The 14,026-nt window shown below is 52.9% G+C and overlaps 1 protein-coding gene across 1 annotated transcript; it reads right to left on the bottom strand.

Annotated features, from left to right (window-relative positions):
• Positions 1-2,046: 2,046 nt before the first annotated feature.
• On the bottom strand, positions 2,047-13,979 carry LOC103582281 (bone morphogenetic protein 3B-like). Its single transcript, XM_008563922.1, has 3 exons — positions 13,673-13,979; positions 4,937-5,865; positions 2,047-3,023 (listed from the first exon to the last, which is right to left on the bottom strand). The coding sequence occupies exons 1-3, from the start codon at positions 13,977-13,979 to the stop codon at positions 2,832-2,834; spliced, it is 1,428 nt and encodes a 475-aa protein (XP_008562144.1). The 3' UTR covers positions 2,047-2,831.
• Positions 13,980-14,026: the final 47 nt, after the last annotated feature.

The following is a 14,026-nucleotide window of genomic DNA, read 5'->3' as shown; positions in this document are numbered from 1 at the left end:
TCCTTCCACCACACAGTGGAGACGTGTGTCATCCACACGCCCATTCCACATCCCAAAGTCATCATAGTGTGCCTGACAGACACGGAGCCCCTGCCCCTGGCTGGACCCCAGAGACGGTCTGCCCACCTGCCCTTCCCCACCCCAGTAATCCAGAAATGAAGATTTGGATGAGTTCCGGGCATTTGGAGGGGTGTCCAAAGGTCCCCCAGAAACTGCAAATGCCAGAACAAATAAAACTATTATAGGACCCCCATCTTTATAAAAAATGGAAAGAGATCATTTTGATGAGAAAAAATGAGTTGGGGGAAGAAAAATGAGAGATCTAATATTTGGAAGAAAGATATTTGGAGTCTCATCAAGCCCCAATATTTTTATATATTTTGCTATTTATTTATATCCAGTCATGTTCCCAAAAGAATTAGACGTGGCAAACCACTGGGTCTGCAGGCCAGTTTGAGACATCCCAGCGGTCTACAGCAGCATGAAAGGAACCATGTAGTCCCACACACGATTCCTGCCAGAGTGAGGGAATAAGACAGAATGTGTGTTGAGGACCACCCCTCACCTTCACCTGACCTCTGTCAATAGGCAGGGCCACCTGCCCGGAAGATGGGACTTCCCAGGACAGCTGTTCACGCAGCAGCCCAGGACCGTCTGGAGCTCCTCAGAGGACAGGCCGAGCAGGTGCTGCTGGGCTCCCCTCCAGGTGCCCTGGGGTCCCCCTCATCTATGGGTTCCAGGTGCTCTTTCTCTAGTTCCTGTGGCTTTGCCTACAATGGCTGCCACTGCAGCCTCCTTCAGGGGTGCCCAGGTGGAGGGTCAGAGAGCTGGTGGTCTACATCCCCCACCCGTGGGCAGCCCAAAGCCAAGAGGCCCACAAGCCCAGCTGCCTCGCTTCAAAGCAGGACAAACTCTGAGGCATAACTTAAGCTCTGAGATGGGGACAAGGCTGGGATGCTGGACTTCTTGCCCTCCTCCCAGCTTGACCCTGTCCTTACCTGCATCTCCTGGGAGCATCTCCTGGTGCATCGCTTGCCCAGGACCCCTGGTCTCATTAGCACAGCCGGAGACAGATGCCTTGGCTGCTGCTTCTGTCTCCTCTTAAGGACTTGGGGCCACATCATTCTCTCAGGTTGCAGCTGATAGGACTGTTATACATCTGCCTCAAATTGGACCCAGATTCTCTTTCAGAAATCCCAATCAATCAGCTTCAGCCACTGCAACCATAAGGTAATGTAAACGCGGGGAATAAAGGAGCCATCTCGGGCAGCTATTTTGGGATGGGGCTGCTGGGCAGCCGTCTACAAATATCCAGAAAGAGAAGCAGACATGGGAGACCAGGTGGCCCTTCTGGTCCCGCATGAGTCCCTGGACCTCTGAAGAGGCCACTGGCTGCTTATGTGAAATCTCTCCAGCTTGAACTACCCCAAGTAAAAGATCTCTGACCAGACAACCACAGATGTTCCTTTAAATGCCTTGGACACCCCCGAGGGTAGGGATATGAAGAAGCTCCAGGGGGCCACCGTGCCTGCCTGGGCCCTGCCCCTTCTTGAGGCCAGTCCAGGGTGGGGATTTAAAGGACACAGAAAGTGAGGCAGGACCTGGAAAGGCATAAGAGCAGCTGGTTTTCTGGAGCTTAGGACAGATACACACGAGTATGGAGAGGGCCTTGGCGGGGGCATTGGTGATCGTAAAGGAGGCTGTGTCCCCAGCAGCCCCCAAGATTTTATGCTTATGGATGGGAGTCGATCAATGTTTTGGAATGGTGACATTCAGTTTTTTTTTTTGGTTTTTGTTTTTGTCTTTTGTCTTTTTCCGTGTCCAGCAACGGATCGCAACCCTCAGTGTTGCCCCCGTACCGGACCGGGGACCGGCAACGGGATTGCAACCCTCGGTGTTGCTCCTGCGCCTCGCTCAGCCAGTGAGCGGGAACCGGTCTGTATGTGGGATCCGAACCCTCGGGCGGGAGCGCCGCCATGCTTCCCAAGCGGCGCACTTATCCAGTGCGCCACCGGGCCGGCCCCGACATTCAGTTTTTCAAGATACCACTGTACCCTTAATTTATTAGCTTTCTGTAAAAACACATAACATACACAATCTACAGTATAGAAGTATAATTTACAAAAATATAAAATCTGGGTTATTTTTTAGTATTCCAACATATCACTGTATGTGTTATTACAATATGCATGTTCAAACCACCCACACTTAATCAGCACGATTATCTCCATGGGGAGTGGTGTCAACTCCCTCCTGTTTGTTTTAATAAAATATATATTAAGAAAAAGAAACAAACATTGGTTATATGTGCATACTTTATGTATAAAAGCTTTTGCAGCGGAGTTTGAAAGAAAACATCCATATATACCATTATTTAGGTCCTGGTTTTCCAGTATCACTATGTGGCTCAAGGTGTTTTAAACTGAACATTTAGACGGAGGTCTTTCCACATTGAGGGAATGAGCGCCCCAAGATTTGCATAGTCTTTTTCCTAGGTTATGAGATGGTGATCACCTAAAGCCAGCAGTATGGACACATTCCGTTTTCAGGCCTTCAGAACAGTGGGTATGCATGGTACAGGACAGGGCTAACTCCCAGAGCCTCTCAGGGGACTCAGGCTGGCATTTAGGGGCCAAGTCATTAGCAATGAAAGGCCCCAGAGTGATGCCCCGGTGGGCAGACTTTCTGGACCCCAGTGGGGTTGCCTGTAAGCTCTGCCCTGCATCCGCAGCTGCACCCCTAGTTGAATCCTGGCCTCAGAAGGCTCTGAGAATGTCGCTCCGCTGGGCGTGGGTGGCGGGGCAGGGGCTTCCTTCCACCCTGAAGTGGTCTTACCGGCAGGCACAGGTTTCCACAGACATGTTGGGGTACACCTTCAGAACCACATTCCGGTTCTCATCCAGGAAAAGAACCCCAAGGGAATTCATCTTGTCAGGAACGCAGCAGGGTTCTGGGATGCCAGGCACGATGCCCACAGCCCTGACGATGCTCTGGATGGTGGCATGGTTGGACGGGCGAACGACCTGCAAGATGGGAAGAGAGCAGGGTCACCTCAGCTCTCTGCCCTCACCTGCCCACCCCTGCCATCCACATGGGGCCCCAGACTTTGCCACTCTGCTGTTCCTTGACTGAGACCACGGAAAAGGCGTCAACCTAAAAGAAAAGGTGAGATCCCGGGGCTGGGTACATATTTTCTCTGAAATCAGCTACACACTGAGTGCCAGGCTGAGGTCTGCAAGAGCCCCCAGGCCTCCCTGAGGGATGTCACATCCCCTACATGGCACTGGCCACTTGGGGGCGTGTGCGTCTCATACATCCCCGAGGACCACCTGGAACTGGGCAGAAGCTGCCCAGAGGGAAAGCCCATGAGAAGCCCAGAGCAAGACGCCCAGCCAGTGTCACCTGGGCCCATGGGCTGCCCAGATCTCAGTCTGAGGAATACAGACATGCTTCCTGAGTGGCCATGCTCACTGCTGAAAGGAAGGGTGCGTGAACCCCAGAGTGACTGGGCTGCAAACTGACATTTCCCAGGTGTGTCTGACTTGGGGAGTCGGGCTGCTTTACCTGCATCACCCCATTTCATCCTCTTATCAACTTTATGGGGTGGGTATTACCTTCATGTTACTGGTGAAGACACTGAAGCTTCAAATGACTAAGTAACTTGATCAAGACCCCTCAGTTAGAAAGTGGCCTGGCTTGGAAACTGTGCCTACCTCTGACAAGATGAACACAACCAGGTAATCTGCTCCAGCTCATGGCTGGCCAAAGAGAGAGTTTTATATATCATAGTGCAGATGAGGAGGACTCCCTCTTTTGTGGGGAGGCGGGAGGGGAGCAGGGCAGGGACACCTGCATGCATGGGGGTTCTGGCTGGTGTCCCAGGAGCGGGGAGGCAGTGAGCCAGGATGATAAGGTAAGTGCAGGGCCAGCCATCTGCGGGCCTGCAGAGTTGTGGTCATGTGTCTGCCCCTGCCTGTGCTGGGCCCCCCAGCAGAACCTGGCTGTCTGTCAGGTACCTCTTTCCCTCTCTCTTGCACATTCACAGCTTTGAGCAGAAGACCCTGAATTCCCAAACAGGTTAATGCTGCCCTGCGTCTTGGTCTGGACTTTCCCAGGTGGCTGACTTATTTACGTTCAGATTGGATTTATGCACTGACTTCCTTTCTCGCAGGGGAAGGCGTGACCTGGACCCAGTAGAGTAACTAAGCTAGGAAAGGAGGAAACTGTGCTGGGTGTTGCAGTGCAGGCTGCAGGAGATGGATGGACACAGCCGCAGCCCAGCCTGGAGATGAGAATCTGGAAACCCAGGGCCAGTGCAATGGATACAACAGCTCGGTGCTGCGTGTCTCGCAGACTGCTGTGCACAGTGAGAGCTAGCTGCCCTGTGGGTCCCTGCCCTGAGCTGGGGGGAAGAGGGATCCACACCAGTAGAGCCACTGAGGCTAGAACCAGGCTGGTCACAGATGCCAGTGGCCTGGGTTCCAGGCTAGGAACAGAAATCAGAGCCATGGCCATCAGGGAGCTTCTAGGACCTGCCCTGTCTACAGGTGGCAGCACCTACTCAGCCTCTGTAGGTAGGTGCTATGTGGGAATGCACTTCTAAAGAGAGGGACTATCCTGCTTCTCAAAAGAAGAAATGTCCTGATTAAAAATTCCAGCTCAAAAAAAAAAAAAAAAAAAAATTCCAGCTCAACCAAGTCAACACTTTCAAAAGCGCGGCCAAACCAAATACATCTGTGGGCCGCATCCACCCAGCAGGCTTGACCTCTGTCTGCTCATTCTCTGCCTGGAACGGATGGGAGGTGTTAGTATCTCCATTTTGCAGATGAGGAAACCGAGGTGACAGGAGCAGAGGGACTTGCTAATAGGGGCAGAGATGAGAGTTTAAAATCTGACAACAGGCAGAACACAGGGGTGCGACTAAAACACACTCCACCTTGGGCATGGGGAACTCGCACGTGCCCGCGCAGTAGTAGGCGTCGAAGGATTTGGGCGAGATGATCCATTCGTTCCACCCGATGTCTGCAAAGTCCACCTTGAGATACCTCCGGGAACACACCCTGGGCTCGTCCCACTGCTTGCGTCGGGCTTTCTGCATTGTCTTCTCGTCAAAGTCTAGCACCTGCGAGGAGGCCAAGAACGTGTCCTGGCCCTTCTTCCTGCGGTCCTTGCGCCCTGGCCGGGGCTTCAGCGCTCGGAAGGGGCTGGACCACAGCTCGTGCTCGTGGTAGTGGGGGGCGTGGGGGGCGTGCGCCGGCCTCTCGTGCAGCCCCGGCAGTTCGTTGTCCTGGAGGGGCCCGGTGACCTGCGCAGCCCGGCGCACGCGGGGGTCCGCTGAGCTGTTGGGGGCTGCGTGGAGCTCGGGGTCTCCAGCTGGGAAAGGGTCGTATCTCTGCAGCGTCACCGCCACGCTGTTGGGCTCCGAAATGGCCAGGTCGTCGGCGTAGACGAGGATGTAGGGGGAGGGGCGGCTGGGGCTGTGCACCCCCGGGTCCCTCTCCCCATAATCCAGCTGAGCAGAGAGGAGCAGCTCGCCGTCCCGGCGGGCCGCCTTGACGATGGGGGAGATGTCCTTGGCCTGCCACAGGCCACGCGGAGGGGGCACCAGGGCCACGGCCCCGCGGAGCAGCCCCTGCGTGGTCGTGTTCTGCGACAGGCTGCGGAAGAGCAGGTGCTGGCGCGCCGGCGGGCCCGGGGACAGCAGGCGGCACGACACGTTCTTGGCCCGCGGCTTGCACAGCATCTCGCGCGCCCGGGGCCACCGTGGTGGCTCTGAGTAGAAGTGAAACGTGGCTGTGAGAATCATTTCTGAATCCTGTATGGAAGTCAGGTTGAAGAAGTACACGGCCTTCTGGTCGATCACTTCTGCGAGGGAAGGACACACCACAGCCTGTTAGGTTCTCTCCTGGAGAGGCCCGGTGCTCACGGGGTCTCCCACCCAGACCAACGCCCCCCTGACCCACTTCCAGGCCAGGCCCACGCTTTGCTTTCCTCGTGCAATTCTCACATCAAACTGATGAGGGCGCCCTTTACGATCCTCAATGAAAGGGTGAGGAATTGAGGTCAGAGAGGCTGCAGATTGTTAATATCCCATTGCAAAAAAAAGAAATAGAAACGAAAGGTAGTCAGGCAGGGTTGGCCTCAGGCCTGCTGGATCCTAGAGCTCCCATTTCCCTACCTGGCATTCTACTCAATGAACAAATGAACAAATATCACTGACACCTCCACTAAGTGCTCGAGATGGTTTGGGTTGGGTCCAAGCCCTGTCTCAAGGCAGCCCCTCCAGTATTTGCATAGCCTTCTGTTTTATGCAGTCAGTTTTTAACTGCAATCATTAAGTGCAGTTTACATTAAATGTGGTGATTCTTCCAGTGAGGTGAAATAAGCACAACTTCCTTCTTTTCACTGCATTCTGAATGCTTTCTAAGGGAAACGGGGGTTAAGAGCGAAGCTATTTGACCATTAGCTATTTGTTCTGCCAGAGAACTTTTAAGATTGTTTTACAAGGAAAGAGCAGTACAGTCATCCTTCGGTATCTGTGGGGGATTGGTTCCAGGACCTCCAGGAATACCAAAATCCTGGGATATTCAAGTCACTGATATAAAATGATGTAGTATTTGCATATAACCTATCCACATCCTCTTGTTCACTTTAAATCATCTCTAGGTTACTTATAATACCTAGTACAATGTAAATGCTACGTAAATAGTTGTTTTACCATATTGTTTAGGGAATAATGACAAGGAAAAAAGTCTGTACATGTTCAGTACAGGCGCGACCATCCTCCTCCCCCCCACAATACAGCATTTTTGATCTATGGTTGGTTGAATCCATGGATGTGGAACTCACGGATACAGAGGACCAACTGTATCATGTTTGCACAAGGTCACTTGACAAAATCTCCAAGGTCCAGGTTGCTCTCTAGAGACCTGAACCATGGTAAGGACCAGAACCTCTCAACCATCACATCTGTAGCACGACTAGAGAATGCTCCAGCCCCTGCTTTCCAGGGTTGCAACCACCCCTTCCTTCTTGCCTGGTTCCACCAGGTGGTTCCCCAGGGCCTGAGGGCAGCCCATCCTCATCTGCAGCCTCAGGAAGCTGCCCCAGCCTTGGCCAGCAACATGAGCTCTCAAAATGGCCAAGTCCACTCTATGATTAGGAGGGGAAGAGGCGGTCTTTCCTGGTGCCTGCCTCCCTATGATGCTGCAGACTAGCAGGAGACCAGAGCAGCTGGGGTTGGCTTCTCACCCGCACTGCTTTACTTCCTGCTGATGACCTCCCAGTGTCTGTATGCTGGGTAAAGCCTAGAGAGGAACGGGGTTGACCCATGAGTGGGGTGAAAGTTCAACAACAATGCAGTGCCACCACCACCCCAACCATGCTAGAAAACTCCATAGGAACCAAGCTCCCAGGGCCCACTGGGACCACACTGTGCTCTGAGCCTTGTTTTCCTCATGTTGGCCCATGGGGACAGCAGGATCTCTCTTTCTCATGATTGTTTGGAGGATTCAATAAATAGCATGTGTAATGTGCCAGGCACAAAGGAGGGGCCCCCAAATGTGCTCCCCTGCCACTTCTATGGAAAGAACCAAGGCTGGCAGAACAAGCTCCTCCTACAACAACTAGGGGTCTCCCACTCACAGATCTAAATATCACAGTTGTGACCCAGCTAATGTGGCAGATGTGTTTTTCTTTTACCTAGTTCAAATCTTAACTCATAGATGGTTCTGCTAATAGACTCAAAGTGGTGAGGAACCTTCCAGGTCATGCCAGAGGGTAAGAGACCTACCTCCATTTGGCTTGAAAGCCTGTGGCCAGAGAGAACTTACCCATCACTGGGCTGCCTGCTCTGTGAAGATCCTCCCTGCTGAAAGCTGTTGTGATGGTCACCCCCACCCCAGTGAGTGAGGGGCCACAGGCTAGCCTCTCTCTGGACATGCCTGCATGCATGCAATGCAGGGGGCTCCGGGCTGTGGCTGAGAGAAGGGACACCTATCTGACGTCTCCCAGCTTAGAGGAGCCCAGGCCACAAAGGAGAAGCCCCAAAGAGAAGTCCCTATTTCCTATGAACTGTGCTGGTGCCCTGTGACTCACGTCTCATAGTGAGAAAAGATTCTTCCTCCCTCCCTTCTCTCTTTCTCTCTTCCTTCTATCCCTCCTTTTTCCCAATAAACATTTGCTAAACTCCTACTCTGGGCTAAGCGTTGGGCTGAAGGAGTCATAGTAAAGGTGGTCAATGGTGCCCTGGAGGAGCTTAGCCCAGTAGGGAGAAAGACTGGTAATAATGAGGCCCATTTGCAGCATCCCATCACCTTACATCACAGCTTGTAGGTGAGTGGGAAGGGATAGGGGAAAAGTGAGGTCTGTCCGCATCAGTTAACAAAGTCGGGTGCCTTGAAGCATAGTAACCACACCTTAGGAAGTCCAGAAAGCCTCATTCTTTGGAAAGATACAGCTGATGTTGCAAATCCAACTGGAGACACTGGGCAGCTGGATCTTTGGTGTGTTTCTCATCTTAAATAGGAATAATATTGTTTACTGGTTATGGAGTTCTGTGCTCCAGGCATATGTGCTTGGTCCTGTTCAGAGTGTTCTGCAGGCCTGATTCATCATTTTCACAGTAAAGAAGCAGGGATGGGTCATTCATTCCATGGACCAAGAGCTGACACTTCAGAGAGGGTATATAACTTGCCTAAAGTCACACAGCTGGTAGGGGGCCAAGCCAGAGGGTGAACCCAGGTCTGTTTGACCCCAAGCCCTGCCCTTTGCTTCCCCATGAGCTCTGGCTATGATTGTAATGTGCCCAAGAGCAAAGGGACAAAGGTCATGTGCTGTGAACTGCCCCTATTTTGTAAACACAAGTCATTATTTGAATGTTTTTGGATTCTGATTCTGCAAGAGGAAAGGACTGACCTTTTTTAGATAAGCTGATCTCTCTATGGATCTCTAGAATTCTCAGAGCCCTGACCCAGTCCACTTTGCTGGGCACTCAGCCTCCTTCTTGAGGGCAGTGGGGATAGGACTGTGGGGGAAGGGGCTTCCTATCCCAAGGGTCCCTCCAGGCTCCCAACTAGCCAAGCCTTAGGCCAAGAGCAGCTCCCAGATGGCTCTGCCTTACAAACAGAATCTAAGCCACCTGGGTATTTGTCCCTTCATCCATTGTCCCTGAAACAGCCATCAGGGCAACCAGAGTGAGAACACTGGGTTGAAGATGCAGGCACCAACTCAAGCTGGTGGAAGAAAGGTGTGCCAGCCAGTGGCACTGCAGGGCAGAGAAGGAACTAATGTGTACTGGGCATGCAGGCTCCCAGGGCAGGGTTACTCCTGCTTGCATCACTTACTAGCTGTGGGGCCTTAGGCAAGTCATGGGACTTCTCTGTGATTCTGTTTCCTCATCTGTAAACTGGGCAGAGTATTTGCATGTACCTCCTAAAGTTGCTGTGAGATCAGCTCTGCAGAGCTCACTCACAGCACAGTGCGTGGCACCCAGCACAGGCTCAGAACATGCTGGCCAGGTGGCCTCAGGAGCTGTTGCTACTATCAGGGCACATGCCCTTGCTCCCTGACCTCCTGCCCTGTGGGAGGCCTCACTGCCCAGCCACCCCTCCAGCAGGAGCCTCAGAACTCTCCCTGATTCCCCTTCCCCACCGCCCCCCCCTCCCCCGCTCTTCTTACCAGTTCCCGGTCCCCATTGGCTTTGCCTCCTGTTTCTACACGACCACCCAAAACACTGCAGCCTTCCCATCACGGCCTTCGTACAAGACCCCACCTTGTCTACAACAGCGATCCCAACCTCTGCCACCCCACGCCACACTCAAGCTTCAGAAGCAAATCATCCATTAGAGACAATGGGCTAACATCCTTATTATGTAAAGAACCTCTACAGATCAGCAAGAAAAAGTCAAGAACTCTGATAGGAGGAAGCAATTTCCACAGGAAAAATTGCGAATGGCCAATGGGCATGGAAAACAGTTCAGGATGTCCAGTAACGAAAAAAAGTAATTTTAAATGAGACTACCTGCATGTTTTACCTGCAAATTTTACCTGCATGTTGAAAATATGATACCAGTAGTGTAAAATCTATCCATGTATCTATCTATCTACATATGTAGGACTGGAAAGATTTCACCAAAATATTATATGAACTCTGGTTACAGCTGGGTGTGTGATTAGGGATGACTTATGCTGTTTACTGTGATTTTCTATGATTTCCAGATAAGCATGCATTTCTTTTATAATCTCAATCAATCTCTCTCTCTCCCTCTCCCCATCTCTCCTCTTTCTTTTCACTCCCTCCCCCCACTCCCCTACCCCATCATACACCTGCTCACTGTGTACTGCCCATTGCTTGCAGGCAAATTCATCACACTCAGGGCTCTCAGACCTGCCTTCCACCTCCATCTCCTGCCTCTCCCCTCACACTATTTCCTCACTAAAGCCAAACTCCTCACAGTTCCCAGCACACAGAAGACTGCTTCATGTTTGCATTTGGCTAAACCCCACCTGCCAAATTCTGCTGTGGCCTTACCTGCTCTGCACTGGTTCCTCCCCCAGCCCTGCCCCTGCTGGGCCAGTGCTGTCCTTGGGGCTCCCCCAGAACAACCCTAGCCCTTCATGTCTCCATCACACTAGCTGTCCCACCGCTATTCTGCTTTCTTCCACCTGCCCTGCCAGCTCCCAAGCTTTTGTATGCATCTTTTTGTCCTCCTGCCACCAAATGAGCTGCTTAGTGGACTTGACTTTTGGCATTTTTGTCACATGGTATGTAGTATTATCCTCATTTTAGAGATGGAGAAAACAAGCTCAGTGTCACAATGGTAGGTGACGAAGCTTTGATTTAAATGCAGGTCATTTGGTGGGAGCGTGAGGAGAGGACGGTTTAAACTCAACCACTAGGGTCAGGCTCAGAGGCTTTCTCTCCACTGATGCAGACTTAATAGGGAACACGCACTTCAGGGAGCAGTGGAATTGCAGGGGAGTGGAGGGGTGGCTGGTGTAATAATAGTAAGAGATAATTAATTGTTGACACTTTACATGTGCCAGGAGTGGCTTTAAGCACTTTTTATCTCAGTTCATTTCTAAAAAAAAATCCTATGTGGAAAGGCACATTATTAGCCCCATTTTATAAGTCAAAAATTCTGAGTCATGGGTAAGTTTAGTCCCAATTCTGTGATCTGGACCCCGCCAATCCAGATCCCAGCCGGCACTCAGAAGCTGAGCTACACTGCTTGGGGGCAGGAGAGGACACAGGTACAGTACAAAGGCTGAGGCACTGGATGTGTCACTGTTTAGGGAGAGGTGCTACCCACCAAGGCAGCAGAGACCCACCATCGTGGAGCAGGCTGGTGCCGGTATGTTCCAGTACCAGAGCTGAAGCCTCCACGTGTGTTGTCATCCATAAGGCAGGGGTCCCTGCCCATGCTCACAGGTCCTCACAGATGGTCACTGGGTGAGGAAGAAGGCACTTCTGAGGGCTGGCAAGGGGCTGGGTGTGAAACCACTGAAATGAATCAAGGGAAGGGATGAGAAACCAACCTGCCTGGGCCGCCACTCTATGGCAGGCACAAGATCCATCTCTTCCCACTTAATTCTCACCTTCTCTCTGTACACCCAAGGAAACTCATGCTCGGGGAGGTTAAGTAATACATATCACAGCACACAGCCAGTAGCTAGTGAAGCTGGGATTCACACTCAAGTTTGCCTCAGGGTTCCAAGAGGAAGGATCTGTCACACAGTTCCAGACTGTACTAGAATTCTTATTGCCCAGATTTGTCTGTTTCACCGTACCCCTTCCAGGCCCTGGGCTTAGTTCTGATGGAGATGGCTGTGTGTGTGTGTGTCGTGTGTGGGGGTGGCAGTGAGAACAGCAATGGCCTGGCAGATGGGAGGTGCCAACCACTGCTATTGTGAATAGTCCCCCCGGCCTCATTTTCCTTATCTGCAAAATGGTAGGGAGGTACTGACTCCAAGTTCTTTCCAGGGCTAATGTCCAGTGCTCCACTGGTACCTGTACTACGCCCGTACCATGAAAACGGGAAGACAGAAGCGTGCACTTCCATGCCGGGGCTGCAGTGAGTGGGTGGGCTAAATGGGAATGCTCACCCCTTGCTGCAGCAGTGACCTCGCCGGCCTCGCTTCCTCAGCTTACAAGGCTTTGAGGACTGAGTTAATGGGTGCAAGCAGGGTCAAGTTTAAACCCACAGGAACACAGAGTGCTAGCACAATGCTTTGTACCCCCAGGGGAATGCCGTACAACACACCACCAGCACCACCACCACCACCACCACCTAACCTGGCCAGTGCTGGGCTCGGAGCTTGTATTATCGCATTTCATCTTTCCTGCAACCCCGCAGGCGGAGACACTGTCATGCCCCACCTATTTTATAGATGAGTACACTCAAGTCCATGTGGCTTTAGCGACTCACCCAAGGTCACGTTCATGCCAAAAGATTCTTAAGTGGCTTGATTTAACAATGTTGCTCCAGAAATGGACCCCAGAAGGTGAATAAAAAGTAACAGGGAGGATGGACTTAGATCTGATTGGCCTGGAGCCCAGGGACACTGACCTGGTAAATGTGCTCAGTGCACAATGAGAGGACAGTGTCTCTTTGTGGCAGGTGTTCCCTAGTCCATGGTTACGGGAGGCCAAGTTTTCCATGTCTGGCTCTGAGGCCATGGATGTTACCTTCATTCACACAACCAGTGAGCAGCGAGTGACAGATCTGACCCCAGGCTTCCTGGCCCTAAAGCTGGGCTTGTTCCTTCCACTTCAGGCTTGCAGATTGAAGGTTTTTCTCCTTATTAATTGTCTCCTCCTCCACAGGGCTGCAGGGGACCCTCACTCACATTTTCTGGAACAGCATTCTGCGACCATGAGTAGTCACCATGACAACCAGGGTCTTCCCACCACCAGGCTGCACCTCCCCTCTGTCTGCCCAGGGCCTGCAGAGGCAGGCTGTTGGGGTTGTAGCCCAGAAGCACTCTCTGAGCAGGGCAGGGAGGACAGACCTGTGAAGTGCCCAGCTTCACACAAGGTGAGGGGAAGGTGGAAACATGGGACAGGGACAAGAGGGGGCAGGGTGCTCCCACTACTCAAGCTTCTGGAGCTTTCCTCAAGCTCCTGTAGTCTGACTACTTCATGCCAGTGTCCAGAAGTCCTCAGTCCCATACACCCCAAACCCTTCTCAGTCCATTCTGTTTCTGCTGCCACCGGAACCACTAACTGCCCCAGCTAGGGGCCCAGTGCCTGGTACTTCTGTCAGGGCTGCCTTCTGTCCACCTGATGGTGCCAACACAACTCATCCATCAAGTGCCAACGCAACTGACCCTGCTGACATGGATACCTCCTCCCATGCCATTTTCCCCACCCTGTGCATACAGCCTTGCCTATGGGTGTGGGGTGGTGGGAGGGGAGAGGTCTGTGTCCTGGAAGTGTGGGGGCACCCCAGAGGCAGGAACTCTGTGCCATGCTGTGCCACTGTGCTGTCCCCACTGGAGCCACTGGAGGCTTGGGGGCCTGACAGAGCGTTAATTGAACTGGTGGTGAAAGAATGAATGAGTGAGTCAATGAATAGAAGAGAAAAAGCAGAGGAGCAGGGGTGGGGAGGGCAGACGAGTGAAGAAGGGGGAGAACGAGGAGGAGGGGGTCCCCGGGGCACCCTCTACTCACCCCGCCAGGCCCGGAAGCTGCGGACCGTGTTGCCCCCTCCGGGCCACGCGCCCAGTCGACTGTACTTCTCGTAGAGCCGCAGCATGTGGACAGCGACCATGTCCTGGGCGCCGCCGGGGCCCTGCGTGGCTGCTGCATCGCCCGGGAGGGGGTCCTGGTGCCCCCACAGGTCGTCGGTGGCCGCTCGCGGCGAGGACCAGGGGGGTGCCGTGTGGCTGCCGCGCACGTCCCGGAGCATCAGGAGAAGCAGCGACAGCAGCGGCAGCAGTTGGGATCCCGGGCTGGTCCTAGCGGGGCCACGAGCCATGGCGGGGTGGAGGGCTGGAGCCCGGGAGGGAGGAAGGGGAGCGTGGG

The sequence above is a fragment of the Galeopterus variegatus genome, unplaced genomic scaffold (assembly GCF_000696425.1).
Source record: "Galeopterus variegatus unplaced genomic scaffold, G_variegatus-3.0.2 Scaffold15517, whole genome shotgun sequence".
NCBI classification, from domain to species: domain Eukaryota; kingdom Metazoa; phylum Chordata; class Mammalia; order Dermoptera; family Cynocephalidae; genus Galeopterus; species Galeopterus variegatus.
The sequence above is the reverse complement of the archived record's forward strand: the minus strand, read 5'-3'. Positions and strand labels throughout refer to the sequence as shown.